The following is a 19,320-nucleotide window of genomic DNA, read 5'->3' as shown; positions in this document are numbered from 1 at the left end:
TAAAAATGTCAATGAATGTAGATGAATGACTCTTACCAGAGGCATGTCACGAGTTTTCTCCAGGGAAACTAGTTTGGTGGTCTTTTCATCCTGGTCCACATCTTCAATAGTTTCAACATCCGATTCCTGCTCGGCTATACAGTCGTGAGCTTCCATCAGGGCCTGAGGAAGAACCATGAACATCAACACTGGTGAATGGAGATGTCGGCCTCTACCCTTTTGACTTGAGCCAGTAAGGAATCATCCAGAACACCCTAGCAGCTGCATAGCAATACTTTAGCAACCACACTGCAACCAACCCTGAACACTCCTGCAATTGAATATAAAAAAACTTCCTTCAGCACTTTAGCAACTGCATAGGAACACCTTAGCAACCATCTACCAACTTCACAGAAAACACCCTAGCAACAGTCTAGCAACATAAATTCAACCACCCAGAACATTAGAGAAACTGCATAGCAACATTTGAAAACACTCGGAGCACCTTAGCATAGCAACACCCTAAAAAAACATCTACCAACTCCATAGTAAACACTTTTACAAATATACAGAACATCATAGCAACACCCTAGCAACCACCTATCAACTCCCTAGTAAGCTAAGAAAACACCACCCTATAGCAGCTACCTAACAATAGCATAGCAACACCCTTACAACCACACAGAACACTATAGCAACTATATAGAAACATTTTATAAACCCTCATAAAACATTAGTAACTGCATAACAACACCCTAGAAACCACATATCAACTCCCCAGTAAGTACAGAAAACACCCTATAGCAGCTACCTAGCGAACAGCTTAGCAACACCCTAGCAACCACCTATCAATTCCCCAGTAAGCACAGAAAACACCCTATAGCAGCTACCTAGCGAACAGCTTAGCAACACCCTAGCAACTACCTATCAATTCCCTAGTAAGCACAGAAAACACCCTATAGCAGCTACCTAGCGAACAGCTTAGCAACACCCTAGCAACCACCTATCAATTCCCCAGTGAGCACAGAAAACACTCTATAGCAGCTACCTAGCAAACAGCTTAGCAACACCCTAGCAACCACCTATCAATTCCCTAGTAAGCACAGAAACACCATATAGAAACTACCTAGCATTGGCTTAGCAACACCCTTACAACCACCCGGAACACCATAGCAACCATGAAGAAACATTTTAAAACACTCAGAACACCCTAGCAACACCCTAGAAACCACATATCAACTCCCTAGTAAGCACAGAAAACACCCTATAGCAGCTACCTAGCATCAGCCTAGCAACACCCTTACAACCACCCAGAACAGCATAGCAACCACGTAGAAACATTTTAAAACACTCAGAACACCTTAGCAGCTGCATGGCAACACCCTAGAAACCACATATCAACTCCCTAGTAAACAGAAAAAAAACCTATAGCCTACAACAGCCTAGCAACACTCTCACAACCACCCAGAACACCAAAGCATCCACAAAGCTACATTTTAAACAACTCAACTGCATAGCAACACCCTAGCAACCATTCAAAACCCTAGCATCTTGGTGGCAACTTCAGCACATATTGTCTTCACAAAATGTAAAAATCAAGTTATGTAGAATATCCATATGCTTTGAAAACAAGCCCTGCCTTATTTAAACAAGCAAACAATTAATCAATCTTTCAAGCTGAGAAGCACTCAAGCAAGTTCCCGCCCATTTCGTTTAGCCCAAGACTCTGTCTCACATTGAAACCCCCTGACACAGGATTGCCTCTTTACCTCAGTGAAGTTGACAGGCGTACCGCACCTCACAAAAATAACCCTTGGCCACATCAGATTCTCAATGCCAGACTGCCAAACACGATGCACAGCTTAACCTGAACATAAACCCAATCCTCCATAATCTCCACACAGCGCTGTCAATCATCACATCACCTCTTACCTGTAATTTTTCATACAGCAGGGAGAGAGACAGACTGCTTTAAATGCCCGCTGTGCGTGTGGTGAGGGAAAGCAGCGGGAGGGCTGGGAAAGGGGTGAATATCTTCTGTTATGCAGGGAGGGTAATACTCTTGTGTTCTGTTCTGTGGCAGGTATCTATTTCTAAGGCTGATAATTGGATCTAACCTGAGGTGTGTACAAATAGACACACAGGGAAGTTGTTTCATGCCCTTGTTAGCGTTTGATTTGCGCCTGAACATGTTAGGCAGCAGACCAGATCTTGATTCTTTGATCAAATGGCTGATTGATAATATAAGCCATTGATAATGTCTGCTTCACTAGTCCTGGTCTGATGTGGTTTCAGACAGCAATAACAATGTATTGCTCATTGTTAATGTATTAGGCAACTAATGGGACCTTATTGTAAAGTGTTACCAATGCAAACAATCATTTGCATTTAACCATATCATCTTGCATATTTATGATAGCAAAATAAAAGGCTTATCAGGAGGAGAAAATTCCTATTATTTGTTGCTGATGTCAAAGGTTGTGACCATTAAATCTTTAGGGAAATTATACAGATGCCAACAAGGACACGTTGTGTGACATTCCCTCATCATTTACCTGTAGGTGTGGTGAAGTCAAAAGGCCTGTTAGTTCTGTGGCTTCAGTGTGTTTACTGGAGTGAAGGACACTTTCCACCTGAGGCCCAATGACACGAGTCAAGAACATGGATGAGGAAAGTTAGTAAAGTTTCTAGACCTTTTAAGCCTCTAGACAAGCATCACTATGACTTATCGATTATTAAAAAAAATCATTACACATGCAGAAAGTCAAATACATTTTCATTACATTTCATGCACATTTTGCACCACCCAATTGTACAATTTAACGCGGTGCTCGTGTGGCGGTCAAAAATGGCAGATTTTTCTCAATTAAATGAATGTATTATATTTTAATTTTATTCAATATTTTCATTTTTTTTTGTTTTACGTTTTACTCTAAAACTGTGAGAAAATCAAAGCCATAAATCTAAACAAGCTGTGCTCCAAATTTGAGGTTGATATCTTAAAAAAAAAAATGTATGATTTCTTTAAGTGAGATTTTTTTTCGGGTGCAGTACCAAAAGTTTCCACTAGATTAAACTAATTTCCCATTCACTTCATTTTTGACTATGAACAGTACAAGTGTGACTATTTTTTTTCAGGACTATTTAACCTTTTCAAATCATGTCCATGATTTTTTATTTGTGTTCACATAGCAAGTGCCAAAACCTTTACCAAGATTCGTACTATTCTGATGAAGTAAAACAATTCTAAAAAACCAAAACGTAAAATTAGGGTCATTCCAGTTTGCTTAAAAAAAAACAAAAAAAAAAAACAAGTTTAATTTTAGATCTGATTATAATATGGTAACCTTCAAAACTGTTGAGGCACAAATCATGATAAAAACTCTGCTTATATTTAAAAAAATTTCTATAGTTATTGTAAAAAATTAATTCATGCCAGTATCATTATTAAGTGATGAAACACCTCTCTGTGTTACATTTGACAATAAACTAATCAGCACACACACACACACACACACACACGCACACACACGCACACACACGCACGCACACAGTGATTGTAATAATCCATTAGATCTCATTCTGGCCTCCAGGAAGTCTTAGTGCATCACACTTCAGTCTGTAAGCCAATGACGGATTACATTCCCAACAGCCAATGGCTTCCTCCAGCTTCATGCTTTGGCACGATCAACCAATTACCACGTCCTTATTAAGCACCTCGGGTGCTTTTGCTCAAGTACAATGACTACAAACACCTCAAAAAAGTACAGATTCACATATAAGCTGTGGTGGAAAATCTAGTGAGCTTCCGGAATAAACAGCCGTTAAGGCATCATTGGTGTGCTCCTAACACAAAGGTTGTTTAATCATGCTGTCTTCTAAGATAACTTAACTGAGAATGCAATTCCAGAATGCATTGCGTTTGAGTTTGAGTTTATTTGACATAAAAAGTAGCAATACATTACAGCTAGTAGCATTACAACTTCTTTGCCAAGGATGACGCAATAAAGTTGCATTAACTTATTTCCATTGTGGTCCTTGATTTTAGAGAGTCATTCTCATGCGATTAGCTCTGTGCAAAAAACAAAACAACAACAAAACATTTTTTTTTATTGAATGTAAACACATATATTTGATTATAAATATACTTGCACCAGCATTCAAAAGTTTGGGGCCAGTAAGATTTTTTCTTTTTTTAAATTAATACTTTTATTCAGCAAGGATGCATTCAATTGATTAAAAGTGACATTAAATACATTTGGAATGTTACAAAATAATTATTTCAAATAAATAATAATAAAAATGACATTTATTCTATTTTGTTCTATTCTATTTTTAAGCTCTTTTGAACTTTGATCAAAGAATGAAGACTGGAGTATTGATGCTGGAAGTTCAGCTATGCCAGCATAAATATAAATGACATTTTAAAATGCATTACAATAGAATGTAAAAAATAGAATACTGTTTCACAATTTTTACTGTTTTTTTTTTTTTTTAGCTAATAAATACAGGTGAGCAGAAGAGACTTCCTTCAAAAACGTTTAAAAATCTTACCGACCTCAAACTTTTAATAAAAAAAAAAAAAAAAAAGATAAACTAAATTAAATTTGTGAACTAAACTATACTTGTGAGTTATTTACATATCTATGCATATTAAAATAGCTAATTGTTAGCTTTGTGACATGTTAACTATACAGTCTTTTTGTATGACTTATAGAGTTGTTCGCTTTTGCATTCTTTTGAGTTGAATGGGACACAGAATAAGAAGAAAGTTCAGAATGTCATACTAACTTACTACTCTTACTATTAATGCAATATAAAATGCATAGTACTTACTACAAGGGTACAGTGTACAATATAGCACAGTGCATATTATACCCCACAATGCAATGTGTTTTACTTGACCTTCACCCTCCAATTTAAAAAATAATCTAGAAGTTATAGAGTGCTGCAGGGATAAGGTATTTTTGTAGGCCAAAACCCGGAAACGAGTTAGTATTTTAGCACATCCGGCTCCATCATCCAGAAATCAATTGGGTTTTTTTTAATGGGATTTTGGTTAAATGCTTAAAAATAAGGTCTGTGGTGAACAAGCTCAAGACACTTTCACGTTTTATTCTATGACATAAAATACATCAGTAATACCCAGTGATTTTTAAAAAAGCCTTTTACTTGTCTTGTAAAAGGCAGTTGCTAACAAGTGTCTAAATGAGGACTAGAGAGGCTCTCGGGACATTAAAAGTCATCAGCAGAACAGGTAAACTCATCACTGGTCCACTTTTTAAAAGTGTTTATAATCATGCTCTTGCAAATGATTATAGCTCAAACTCTCAGGTAAAAAATGTTTTTAAAAAAGGCTGAAAGAGATGTTGGAAGCTTAGTGATATGCTGCAAGAATCATAAGCTTTTGTTAGTCACAGACCTTATTTTCTGCGTTAATCCAAGAGGTAATGGAAAAATCCCTTGTCGAGGCAACCAGGGTGATGCCAAGTTACGGGATGGCCTGAAAAAATCCGTCATCATCACTGTGTAACGGAGGCCAGCTAGTAAAGAGCTGTACAGGTAAACGTCACTCCCCTCATCCTAAGAGACACGCTAGCGACCAATGCAATTAATGAAATTAATATTAATATAATTTTGCAAGTATTATGGGAATATATTCCTTCTGAATGTCCTCTGAACCATCTTAAAAAAAGTAGTAGCTAAGTAGTAACATTTCACAAAACATTAGACTAAAGTCCAACTAAAATGTTCCATGAATGATATATAAATTTTAAATATCATATATATAAAAAAATAAATAAAAATTATATATATATATATATATATATATATATATATATATATAACATTTTTGCGAATTTTCTAAAAACATTACTAAAGGGGCTGTATGTAGAATTCAGATAACCCTTGTTATTATTAGCGACACCGGTGGCTGTTAAATGAACTGCAACTTACAGCTCATGCAAGAGTAACGTACAAGAGACCGAGCGTGATTCAATGCACCGAAATACTCACTGCAAATGTATTTTGCATTCTTTGCTTAGAAGTAAAAAGAAGTTGGAAATACCTTTGCAGTGATATACTGTTAACGAACATCCAGACGCGACGTTTAGATGAATATGTAAATATGAGCTGCATGCTTTCCTCTCAATAAAAAAAATAAACACAACAACATGACAGCGGTGAGAAAAAGCAGTACAGAAATCATCTGATCATCGTGTTATGGATATTTTTGCAGCAGTTCTGCAATTCACCAGCATCATGTCAACATATGAGGTTACTAAAGGGGTGGTATAATGCCCTTTTCACAAGATGTAAAATAAGTCTCTGATGTCCCCAGAGTGTGTGTGTGAAGTTTTAGCTCAAAATACCCCACAGATATTTTTATATAGCATGTTAAAATTGTCACTTTTTGAGGGTGAGCAAAAACACACCGTTTCGTGTCTGTTCCTTTAAATGCAAATGAGCTGCTGCTCCCGGGCGGAGCTTCAAGAGCTTGTGTGTTTGTGTTAGCAGCTCCAATTTCCTCACACAGACATGCACTGAAAATGTCAAAAACGTTTAGCCTTTTATGTTCATACCGTTCATATCAGACAAAGATGGAGAGACTCAAGAAGAAGTGACAACATGTAGACAACATTTCTGTATGGTTAGTTGATGAATTTATGAAGCTTTTGTGTAGTTATCTTGACTTCTAGTCATTGATTAGCATATTCTGTCTTGATCATCTATAGATTGTGTTCCGGGGGCGGGGTTTATGTAAATTTTGAGGGTCAGTGATGTCGCTGAATGAAGAATGAAGAAGCTCATTGTAGTCCCTACCAGCTGTTTGTTGTAGTCCTTAAAAAGCAATTTCTTTAGAAGAAAATATCTCCCTTTGCTTTGAACTTTGAGTGTTGTTTATGCTCAAACAGCAATATCTATACACACTAACTAAAGTTAGAAAAGTGAAATCATAATCAACCACCCCTTTAAAATTACACTGTTGATAGTGTAGATGATAGTTAGATTATAAAGTATATATAAAGTATTTATGAAACTATAGACTGTATAGATCTGGCTGTGTGAGACTTTAGTTTGAATTAATCAGGTTTCTTTGTATGACACATTGACATTACAGTACAGAACGGCTCTTTCGGCGTTATCCTGAACATTGTATAAGCATTCATTTCATCTGTCAGAACGGAAAAGAGGCTCTCGGCAGCGCGCATAACCGTCACATCCTTTGGATTTTCCCGGCCCGAGTCCTTCACTTAAAACCAACTCAGACTAGACAACCTAAGAAGTCGGGGAAGGTCTTGTTTTTTAAGATTCGTTACATGCTGTTGGCAACACAAAAAGCAATTAATCCGTGAAAATTCTTACATATAGCCCCTTTTGCTGAGCTGAACAGCTGAGCAATTATCGGCCCATCTGGCTCCTGCCGACCGCGTACAAGGTCTTCACCAAGGTGCTGTACAACCGACTAGCCAGGCAGTTGGACGAACAACAGCCACCCGAACAGGCCGGCTTCCGGTCTCAATGGACCACATCCACGTGCTGAACCAACTCAAGAAGGCCTTCGACAGCATGGAGATCAAGGCCGTACTGCTTGCCCTCCAACAACAGGGCGTCGCCGACGAGTACGTGGCCCTTTTGCAGGAGCTGAACAGTGGATGCGCCACCAACATCACCCTGTTCGACCGGCCACTGGACATCCCCGTCGCCAGAGGTGTCAAGCAGGGCGACCCCATCTCGCCCACGGCGTGTCTGGAGCACATCTTTCGACACCTCGACTGGGACAACAAGGGTATCAGCGTTAACGGGCAGTGGCTCAGCCATCTGCGCTTCACCGATGACATCGTCCTAATCGGCGAGCCAAGCTGGGACTTGACCAGCTCGACCAGACCAGAAGATGAACCTGGCCAAGACAAAGTGGATGCGCAACCCCCAGGCCGCCAACAACAACATCCACATCGGGCAGAAGGAGATCGAGCAGGCCGACAGCCACGTCTACCTCGGCCAGAAGCTGACTGTTGGGCACAAGAACAACCGCGAGCTGCCACGCCGACGGAGGGCCGCCTGGGTCAGCCATGCGTCCATAGCAGGGGTGGTCACCAACACGGCCGACGCCCCCCTGCGTGCCCACCTGTTCGACAGCACCGATCTACCGGCCATGCTCTACAGGGCCGAGACCTGATCGCTGACCGAGGGACTGACAGGCAGAAGCTGGCAGTGACCGAACGCGCCCTTGAGCGGCGGATGGTCGGCATCAAGAGGATGGACCACATCAGCAACGAGCTACTGAGGAAGACGAGCAAGGTCAAGGACGCCATCTGGGCCGGACACGTGGCCAGGAGTTCGGACGGGCGATGGACGCAGGCCGTGACCGAATGGATGCCACACGACATCAAAAGACCGCTCGGCCGCCCCGCAACCCGATGCCGGGAGTCGCTCAGACAAGACATCGGCAGAGACTGGATGGGTCCGAAAAGCCTGTTGAAGTTGTTGTGGCCTGCGTCGAAAGACCAAAATATAGGCCGATTGAAGATTGAAGATAGCCCCTTTAAAAGAAAAGATTAACTTTAAACAAACTTTCTATTAACGTTACTGGAAGCCTTACCAGAACGTTCCCTGTTATCTGAGCTAGCTACTCTACATGGCCAGTGCTAAGCAGAGGAGTAGAGTTGGAGGAGTGTGAGTGGTACCTCGTCTCTGAGCTGCTGTGCGTGTGTGGTGAGCGGGTACGGTGGGCACAGCCGTCTCATGCCGAGAGCTACGCTGCGGTGCATGATGAACGCCTGCCTGAAGTCTGTCTGAAGCAGGAGCTCCACCAGCAGATGAAGGTCCTCCTGACTCTCAGCATCCGTCAGACACAGATGAAGACGCTGCAGAGAGTCCAGCAGGTCCTCCAGCTCTGAGAACACACAGAGGGAAACGGGGTAGGAAACGCCATTGATAATGATTTTACAATAACAACAAAATAAAAAAACGACCTTGGTTTCCCACGCCATTTAACTAATGCATTTCAATGACTTTTCCAGTCACTTCTAAATGACTAAATAAGGATTTTTAAAACGACAAATTTTTAAAGGTCTCTAATACAACAACAACAACAATCTTGCCTGCATGAAAGCTTTCTTTTCCTTAAAGTCCTCCTGTGGTGAAAATCAAGTTTTTAATGTTGTTTATATGTCTATGTGCTGTTTTTAATGTGCTTTAAGACAAACCATGTGTAAATTCATAAGTCGACACCAGTATTTTCTCCTTAAAACTGCAGTGAACCAAAGACAGTCTCAAAAACACGGTTTGAAATCGCTGGTGTTCCTGACGTCACAAACGACCTTGTAACCAATCAGATCAAGATGTGGGCGGGCTTTAGCATATCATTAACAGCGAACTAGCAGGGGAGTCTCGAGAGATGCCAGGTTATCGTTATCGGATAGATTTAGCAATATAGCGGGTGTGTGATGTAGCCTATATTACGATGTTATGATGAACTATATGCCTTTCTCCACTGACGTTCTGAGTTGTTCAAAGCGTTTCTGATGATTAGAAGGCGAATGGGAACATAGTTTGTGTAACATTAGCAACACATTATTAGCTGTTTGATAACATAGTCAAGCAAAAGGCTAATCATATTAATTACCGTTATGTGTCCGATGTTGTAAAGAGCAATACCATTGTGCAGCATTTACCTCAGTAAGTTCACCGAGTGAATCTGTGAGCTGGCGTGAGTGAGTGGAGGCGGGGCTAATTAGCATATTCATGGCTCTGCAAAGGGTGTAGAGTTACATTCAAGTTATTTTAAGGCATGATGAATTTTTTTTTCACAGGAAAAAACATTTAAATATGTAATTTGGTCATAAAAAAGATGAGTTTTAAGGGATACAATTATTTACTACAGGGGGACTTTAAGAGATAGTTTGTCAAAAACAATAACAACTTGTGAATGACATACCATGACAACTATTTTATGTGTACTATTCAATTACCACTGCAAAAATGTTTTCTTGCTTAGAATTTTTGTCTTGTTTTCTTGTACAAAAATCTAATAATTCTTACATCAAGGTACATTTACTTGAGTAACAAAATGACTTAATTTCTGAAAATAAATAAATAAAAAAAATTTAAGTTTAAATTAAATTTGTTCCCACAACTTACTAATAAGTCAACACGTTTTACTAATTTGTTCCCTCGTTTTACTAAATCGTGGCCACGTTGTAATTTGTTCCTTTTAGTTAAATCAAATTGAGGGAACAAATTAGTACAACATGGCCACGATTTAACTAAAACGTGGGAAAGAAATTATTATATTGTGCACACAATTCACCTAAAACGAGCGAATGAATCAGTGAACTAACGAATTGTTAATTCATGGCCACAATATATATTTTTGACTGAAAACAAGAAAAAACATCTGACAACTGGACAAAAGGGAAAACAAGATTAATTTCCTAAACCCCACTTTTCTTACATTTCTCTCGATGTCCAGAAAACAAGACAAAAGAAAATATTATATCAAAAATTACACACTTCACCTTCAAGGCTTTTTACTGTACCACATATTTACATACTATATACCATTGTTTTGCCTAAAAATCATTGCATAAATTTCACTTTCAAGTCCACATTGTGAAATGAAATTTCGACATTTGTCACCAGTCAACATAATCTTGTGTTGAGTAAGCCGTCAGTCATTAATAGCAGACATTTTTATCCCAAGGGATGCGCAGTGCACTTCTTATAGGGACAATCCTGAGAAACCTGAGGTTAAGAGTCTTGCTCACGAGTACAGAGGTGAGATCGTCTCTGGAGTTTTGCACAATCACATGTGATAGATATCAACTACACCAGCGTTCAAAAGGGGTCGGTGAGATTTTATAATGTTTGAAAGAAGTCTCTTCTGCTCACCAAGGCTGCATTTAGTTGATCCAAAATACAGTAAAAATGTGGAAATATTATTATGATGTTTTCTATGTGAATATATTGCAAAATGTAATTTATTCCTGTGATTAAAGCTAAATTAGCATCATTACTCCAGTCTTCAGTGTCACATGATCCTCCAGAAATGATTCTAATATGATGATTTGATGCTCAAGAAACATTTTTGATTATTATTAATGTTGAAAACAGTTGTGCTGCTTCATATCTCTGTGGAATTCTTTGATGATAGAAAGCTCAAAAGAACAGCATTTATCTGAAATTGCATCTTTTGTAACATTTGATCAATTTAATGCATCCTTGCTGAGTAAAAGTATTAATTTCTTAATAAAAATCTTTTGAACGGCAGTGTATGTCTGTAAAATAATCTGTACTTATTACTTTAGAACTGACTGAATTCAGTTTTTCTTCAGCTCTCTCAGACTATTCCAGATCATTCCTGAACATGATGCTTCTGGAGGTTGTTCAACATGTAATTGCCGTTAACCCTCTATGTCTCTCACCTGTTGTGGTTTCCTCTTCTGAGCCTGACTTGGCAACGTCCATCGCATCAAAAAAGGGATGATTGTTGCCCTCAATGCTGCTCTGCGTCAATTCCTGACCCGAGGAAGAGTTCAGATCATCCTTTGTCTGTTCAAAAGCCTCTTCCTCCTCCTCTTTCATCATCATCATCTCTGGAGTGTCTTGGGATCTTCCCGTCTGGTCGCTGCAGCATTGAGCGATGAGTTTGTCAGGACCGTCCATGTCTCTGTCCTCCGTCATGTCCCCGTTCATGTGTGACGTTAACATGGCTGTTTTACAGTGAAGGTCAACACAATAAACTACAAGAGTTCAGAGCACAAGACATTGATGCATATTCATACCCTGAAACAAGATATACACACATACTGTATAGTAGTGGCCAAATGTGATGTCTGAAGGCAAATTTGTTTTTAATATATATATATATTTTTTTTTTTTTTTTTTTTTCTTTAAGTATGAGAAGAACAAAACACTAAACTAAACTTGTTTATCTGACTACATGTTTTATTTTACAATGCAAAAAAAAAGCATAACTTGACTACAACGTAATCAGTTATTAATATTTCATTGATTCGTTTTTGCATGTCTTCATAAATTCTTTACATGACAGCCTGGCCAAAATGATGTCGCCACAATTTTGTATGTTTCATTGCGTTATCAATGCACAACTGCGCAATATGCTTACAAAATAAGCATTTTAATAATTTTAATAATATTTGAAGATGCCAATTTTCCTAGGCTGGCTCACTTTCCGCCACTATTGTATATATAAATATGGCATAAAACTACATGCTTACTATTCAAACTAACTTGTTTTGGATTTGGATTTCATTAGAAACTCTTTTATCTCAAAAGAGGAGGATTTGATTTCTGAAGATATGAGCCCTTTAAAGGTGAAGTGTGTAATTTTGGCGCTAAACTGCAGAAAACAGGCAACTTTCAAAACGTTTGATGAAATCTTCTTCCTCTGAAGGAACCAATCAAGTTTCAGCACATGCAGACTTTCAGTTGTGTTTAAAGTAACAGGTGGCAGTGAAAAACGACCATCTGTTCATCTGAGATTACCACACACACACGCGCGCGCGCAAATGTTGGGTTTTCATAGGAATTTCCATAGACATAATGGTTTTTCTACTGTACAAACTGTAGCCTATATTCTCTCCCTTTACACTAAACTTACCCATCTCTCTCTCTCTCTCTCTCTCTCTCTCTCTCTCTCTCACACACACACACACACATTAAAGATGATTCCGATGGACATCTGTTTTGTTCATGTATCTTTTACACCTTAAAGCACAATGTCAATCTAGATTAATAACGGCAGATTATTTACATCTAATTACAGGACCGCTGATCTACTTAATAAGCCAACAAACAGTAACCTATAAATAACTTCATGCTGACCAAACATCCCTTACAAACATTAACACAATCTCACAGTTACTAAAACCATAATAAATCAATCAAATAAGTAAAAAAATAAAATGACGGAAAGAAAGCGAAGGTATTTTGGCGAAACTGCGGATACTATAGTACATTTTTGCAAGGGATTATTATTAAATATTTAATTCTGATTAGCTCATTTTATCTTTTCACTATATTTCATGCGGTTATTATATTACTTGCAACCATTTCTAGCATAAATCCAGCAGTATTTGACCTTCTAAGTGCCACTAATGTGTCCGACTAGATAAACTTATATAACAGCAAATGTCTTTTTCCTCTAGTACTTTCTTGTACGTTTGAACCTTTGACCTTTCAGTCACTAAACGCTAAACTACAGCAGCCCAACATGAACCAAAAGCAACGCAATCACAAAAGTAAATGACTATTAATAAATGCATACACAACTACATGTATTACTCACTGTGTGCATGGAGTCCCAGGTCTCCCTCTGCTGTTAAATGTCAATAGAGTGATATTCCAGTGGTGTTTTCACTGAGGTCCAGTAGAAGTGTGTGTCCACTCCACAGGTCTGAGGCTAATCTTGATCAGCTGTGACTTCATGAGTTCACTAATCTCCTTTAAACGCGTCAGCGCCACGAGACTGAGCATGAAGGTGTTAATGCTGCTTCAACATCTCATCATCATCTTCATCATCATCATCATCTTCATCACATCTACAATTACGCTCTGATAGATCCTACAACTACTGATATAATTCACCCGCTTCTTTTTATTTTCCAAATTTCATAACCCATATGGTGTAGACTGCAAATTTACATTAAATCTCAGATTCTTTGGAGCAATAACTTTGTAGTAATTTTTTTTTTTTAAAGTTTTGTTTTTATATATATATATATATAATTTTATTTTCACATTTGTTTCCTCAAATTGACTGCATGCATCCATCCACCCAATGCTTTTGTGGTGATTTAAATTTTTTAATATATATATATATATAGTCCAAAAAAAGCATATGATTTAATGAAATGAGATAAAGAAGCAGTACCTTAATTTAATTTTAGAAAAAAATTAAATAAATGACCTAAAAAAGCATATCATTTCAATAATAATTAAATTACTTCATTTTATTTATTTATTTTTCTGCAAATTGACTACATCCATCCAATCATATGCTTTTTTGGTCATTTACAATTATAATATAACATAATATAATATAATAATGAAGACCCCCACACACACACGCGCACACACTCTCTCACTCTCTCTCTGTCTCTCCCTCCCTCCCTCCCTCCCTCTCTCTCTCTCTCTCTCTCTCTCTCACACACACACACACACACTCACACACACACTCACACACACACACACAGCTTTGTTTGTGTCTGAAATATTCCAAGTTTATAATTAAACTTAAAAAAAAACCACACATTAAAATTAGATATATAAAACACTGCAGAATTAGTGAATGAATGCACTGGTGAATTAATAGACCATAATCACACACGTTAAGGAATTATGTTTTTATTCATTTTATTACAAGAAAATTCCACAATGCTATTTTTATATAATGATCAAGGATTTTATTATTGTAGTCTCTCTCATTAGGTTCTTATCATTACAGAAAATGTTATTATACAGATTTGTTCAATGTCTCCTCATTGCTTGGTCATATTCCGCAGGAGTGCTGGTCACATTTATCTGTACAATTCAATTGTTCTTTTTTTTCACTGTACATTTTTGTGTAGTTGATTAAAAAGGCAGTCAGCACTTAAATAAGCTGTTGTTGTTTTTTTTCTCCTCTTTTTAAAGTATATTCAAATAAAACGTTCGCCTGTGACTCCACCCCCTGGGGGAGGGGGGCGGGGCTACACCAGGTCATGTGATTATAAGGAAGCTTCAGGGATTGGGTGACCAGGCCCGTGTTCCCCCGGGCACGACCTTCGTGCACCCACGCGTTTGGCACTGCGCACACAAACAAGACTCACGAGATAAACGACAAGCAAAGCTCTTTGTGATGTCATAATGATGCCTACTAATGGGAGGAAAAGTAAAAGTGTCACGTCAATGACACGTAAGACAAAAAGTGCCACCTTCCAGAGTCCGGATTTCAAGTTGTTGTGTTCTTTCCCCATGTCCGAAAAAAACAAAAGCAGTCATTTTTCATTTACTTCTCTGTTTTTTTATGTTAAAACGGGGAAATAATATTCTCTCTTTTCTTTTTCTTTTTTTTATCTCCGGGCAGGCACCTACAGTTTTCTATTAAAATGCTACAGCTATAAGATCTAGCATTGAACACACAAAGCAACTGCAATGAAAAGAATAAAGTTGCCTTAATATAATAATAATAATTAATAATAATGACAAGAAAAATGCAATAATAATAATAATAATAATACAGAATAAATCTCTTTTTATAATTAGATTTTATAATTTAAAAGTTATATTTTTTCTTTCTTTGAAATAATAGATTTTTTTTTCTCATATGTATCTAGTTTTGTGATCAAGATGTTGACTATACTTCAGCGTTATCCAAATCAATAAAAACTAGCTGTGCCGTTGCATATTACAGTCAATGATATGTGAACATGCACCGTGAACCACCCGTCACTCTCTGTCCTTCTGCCCGATTCTGTCATCATAGACGACCGATGACCATCACGTCCACCACCTCGCCCTTGTGCAGCTCCACGTATTGCTCGGTTTTGGGAGGTAGCATCAGGAGTCCGTTAGCGCTGCGCATGCTCATGAGTCGGCTGCTAACCTGGTTCCCTGGACAGAGACAGAGAGAGGAAGAAAAGTCTGAAAGTTGTGCCAGTTGAACTCTCGGGGCCCTATTTTAACGATCTAAGCTCATGGTCTAAAGCGCACGGCTAACGTGCACGTAGGCCGTGTGTCCACCAAAGCGTTTTTAGCCAGCTGAAAAGGCCTAGCTATGGGCGCTTGAGAGCGTTTTGGCAGCGCAGCGTTTTTGTCAGTGAAAGTGTTACTAGTATCTCATTTCACACATATTTTGTTTCTGTGTTGATTCTATATTAAAATGTCGATACAATGTAACGTATTTTCTCTGGCTCTTGTTTTAAATTATTTTGTTCCGTTATTATGCTTGTTGTCGTCTGTTGACGTTGCACAAGCAGAATGTGGCGGTTGGTCGGTGTGGTTTTAGTCCCGCCCCTCCTCCACTGTGATTGGACGGCTGGGTAAAAAGTGACAGTGATGAGCGCTGCATTTTACCCAAAGTTGAACATTCTTCAACTCTCGGCGACTGGTAATTCACGAGTTCACACTTACAAAATAAGTCGGATAGATTAAATTGGTAAATGTATTTGTCGTGCTGTCCGAAGAGAGGGCTCTGATCTTGGTAATTGGCCCAAATGCAGAGTATCCCACCCACTTTTGCTAGTTTAACGATGGGAAAAATGGTCGGCGCATGGTCTAAAAGGGTTTTCCCTATTCTCTCAATTAGTAGGTGTGTTTTGGGCATAACGTGCGTTAAACCAATCAGAGTCTCATCTCCCATTCCCTTTAAAAGCCAGATGCGCTCGTGCCATGGCCGATTCGCTATTTACATGGAGGAATTTGCAAGCGGAAAGGCTGAACGCTTCTCTAGTGAGGAAACGGATCTGCTCGTGCGCGAGGTTAAAGAACATCTACGTGACAAGCCGGATTCCACCATATCTTTATGTACACAATATTAATCTTTTACATTGTAATCCTTTTATTTTTCATATTTGGCATGTTTGTGTGCTGCTGCGAGTCCCTGTGTGTGTAATAAGCAGAGTGTGTGTGTAATAATGAGAGCGTAAGTGCGTTGTGGACCCACCTATAGGCTCATATTACCAATGCGCCCTTTAAATAACAAAATAATATTGCTCCATTGACTTTAGACCAGGTTTCAGTTGATCAATGGCTCAGTCTATTTCAGTTCCTCAAAACAGCAACAACGTTTTCAGACCAGCAGCCCATGGGGCGCACAGATGAGCGCAAATGCATTTGCTTTTTAAACAATGTGGCACAGAACGTGAAAATGATAACTGCGTCGGGCTGAAACTAGCAAAACACACTTGCTGTTTGATAGGGCCCTTAAAAATAAAGCTTCCAAAAGGGAAGCGATGTTATAAACCTTATAAAAAAAGTTCTCAAAGACAAATAAGAGAGTATAAGGAGATCTTATATAACGCAGGCCAGTGAATCTGTAGGTCTCTCGGGCAGAAGAGAGATAATAGATGTGTTACCTGTGCTCTGTGCCCATGGCAGAGGTTCCTGATGGTGCCACGTCAAAATACAGCGGTGATACTCAGGACGCGGATCCAGCTTCACATCACATGACAACTGCAAACAATCAAGCAGATTTGAGTTTTTTATTATCAGGGCTGTCAATAGATTATTGAAATTACTGTTTTAAAGTTAATGCACTGACACAAGTTTAGGGTCTTTAACTTTTTTGAAAGAACTTAATACTTTTTTTCAGCAAGAATGCATTAAATCAATCAAAAGTGACCGTAAAGACATTTATAATATTATAAAAGATTTCTATGCTCTTTTGAACTTTCTACTGATCATAGAATCCTAAAAAAAAAAAAAAAAGTATCTCAGTTTCCACAGAAATATGAAGCAGCACGACTGTTTTCAACATTGAAAATAATCAGAAATGTTCCTTGAGCAGCAAATCATCATATTAGAATGATTTCTGAAGGATCATGTGACACTGAAGACTGGAGTAATGATGCTAATTCAAATGTTAATTCAGTAATATGACAGCCAAATAACAGACAACAACAGCAGCATAAATTAAGCCAGTAAATGCAATGATCATTTTTTACCACATAATGTTTTCAAGGTGCAATGCATGCTGGGAACTGGCAAAACATTGTTTAAAGTTCAACATGTTTGTTTAGGTCAACAAAATAACTTTTTTTTTTTTTTTTACATTTGTTCGATTTTTTTTTACAGTGTGTAAAAGTCCTCTGTTATTGTTACTAGTAAAGTCAAAGGTGGTCTTACCCGGGCTTTTATTATGGTGGGCCGCGGGTCTAAGATTCCCTGCATCTTCCTCAAGGCAGGAATGACGAAGAGGTTACATGTTACGACCGCTGACACGGGATTACCTGTGAAGCACGAGAGACGGTGCTCATTAAATTGAAGAAACATAATAGACAAAAATTTTTTTGTGAAATCTGTGATAAATTACAGACTAGTATGTGTTTTGAAAAATACACCAATAAACTCTCTCACCGTCCCTACCTGGCAGAGCAAAGATAAGTTTTCGAGACCCGTCCATATCAAGAGTGGCAAATGTTGTGGGGAGACTAACGGAAGACAAACCAGAGCTCAAAACCCGCGTGGACTGATTCTCACAGTCTGACACTCAATGTCAGGGTGTTTTCACACTGGTTTATTTCAAGCTGAGAGCAGTTCACAACATTTACACTGCATGTGATCGCTTTCAACGCTCCGAAAGCGAACTGAACTAAGACATGGTCTGAATACAGTTCGCTTTAAGTCTGTGGTGAAATGGGGTTCATCTGTAAATGTGCATTGTGAATACAAAGCACTCTATTTTACTTTATTTTCAGTTAAATTAAACAAACTTGCAAGCTTTTTTGCTCATTACAGGTAACCATAATGGCACATCTGTTTTTGGTATCGTAAAAATACACATACAGGCCTTTATTCAGCGTTATGCAAAAATGCATGATCCATGTAAAAAAGTTGCGACATATTTACAAAATATATTACTATTTATTTTTTTATTAATTTCTATTAATTATTATTTCTATTATTCTATTACTTTTCTAAAAAACAACAACATTACAATTAAAAATGTATTTTTTGTATTTTTTTCTAATCAATTTCTATTTATTTAAATTACTATTTATTTTTTGATTAATTTATATTAATTATTATTTATATTATTCTATTACTTTTCAAAAAAACAAAAATACATTACAATTAAAAATAAAATAAAATGGATTTTTTGGATTTTTTTCTAATCAATTTCGATCCAGTTAAAGTAGATAGTTCATTTAACGAGGATTTAAGTGTGAAAACACCCTGAATCTGCATCACTTGTACAATCTCTACGCAGATGTCACCTGTTTCTTCAAAGACTCACCCTGGTTTCATGAAGACACGTCCAAAGTGTATCTGAGCATGAAGATCGATATCAAGTACCTGTTTCAGGTAATCCTGTGAAAACATCCATTTAAAATGATCTTAATGATGCCGTGAACTTGGACCAAATTGCAAATAACTGTGCTGTGTGACAAATAAAGTTTTCTGATTGTAGAAACACAGTATTCTCTTATCTAATGTGAGTGTACATCATTTTAAACAGATCTGTAATTATGTAAAGTACAAGGCACCTCATTTCTTTAGGTGTAAAACTCTTTGATGTGAAAATCTCAGTGAGAAACATCTCATCTGAAGGGGTCAGCGGGTCTTACTACCATCCAGCCACTAGATGTCAGTATAAAGCAGTGATTACTAAAT

At 38.0% G+C, this 19,320-nt stretch overlaps 2 protein-coding genes across 12 annotated transcripts in view; both read right to left on the bottom strand.

The window, feature by feature from the left end:
- pals1b (protein associated with LIN7 1, MAGUK p55 family member b) overlaps positions 1 to 13,410 on the bottom strand; it is a 35,605-nt gene extending 22,195 nt beyond the window's left edge. The window contains exons 1-5 of one of the 8 annotated variants that reach the window (XM_084092144.1): positions 13,295 to 13,410; positions 11,409 to 11,726; positions 8,670 to 8,878; positions 2,535 to 2,612; positions 37 to 162 (exon numbers count right to left, since the gene is read on the bottom strand). In XM_084092144.1, the coding sequence (XP_083948270.1) occupies positions 37 to 162; positions 2,535 to 2,612; positions 8,670 to 8,878; positions 11,409 to 11,694 (699 nt within the window). In that variant the 5' untranslated portion in view covers positions 11,695 to 11,726; positions 13,295 to 13,410. Of the gene's footprint in view, positions 1 to 36; positions 163 to 2,534; positions 2,613 to 8,669; positions 8,879 to 11,408; positions 11,727 to 13,281 lie in introns of those variants that run through there. The other 7 variants (XM_084092143.1, XM_084092141.1, XM_084092145.1 and 4 more) reach the window with 7 other exon arrangements.
- A 926-nt stretch (positions 13,411 to 14,336) lies between these two features.
- Positions 14,337 to 19,320, bottom strand: part of gphnb (gephyrin b) — a 95,975-nt gene continuing 90,991 nt past the window's right edge. For 2 of the 4 annotated variants that reach the window (XM_084091182.1, XM_084091184.1), the window contains 5 exons: positions 18,944 to 19,017; positions 18,064 to 18,137; positions 17,833 to 17,936; positions 17,064 to 17,160; positions 14,337 to 15,600 (listed from right to left, as the gene is read on the bottom strand). In XM_084091182.1, the coding sequence (XP_083947308.1) occupies positions 15,467 to 15,600; positions 17,064 to 17,160; positions 17,833 to 17,936; positions 18,064 to 18,137; positions 18,944 to 19,017 (483 nt within the window). In that variant the 3' untranslated portion in view covers positions 14,337 to 15,466. The remainder of the gene's footprint in view (positions 15,601 to 17,063; positions 17,161 to 17,832; positions 17,937 to 18,063; positions 18,138 to 18,943; positions 19,018 to 19,320) is intronic. The other 2 variants (XM_084091183.1, XM_084091185.1) reach the window with 1 other exon arrangement.

This window comes from Abramis brama (genome assembly GCF_963993115.1).
Source record: "Abramis brama genome assembly, chromosome: 18".
Classification (NCBI taxonomy): domain Eukaryota; kingdom Metazoa; phylum Chordata; class Actinopteri; order Cypriniformes; family Leuciscidae; genus Abramis; species Abramis brama.
This window is presented reverse-complemented; position numbering and strand designations above follow the sequence as displayed.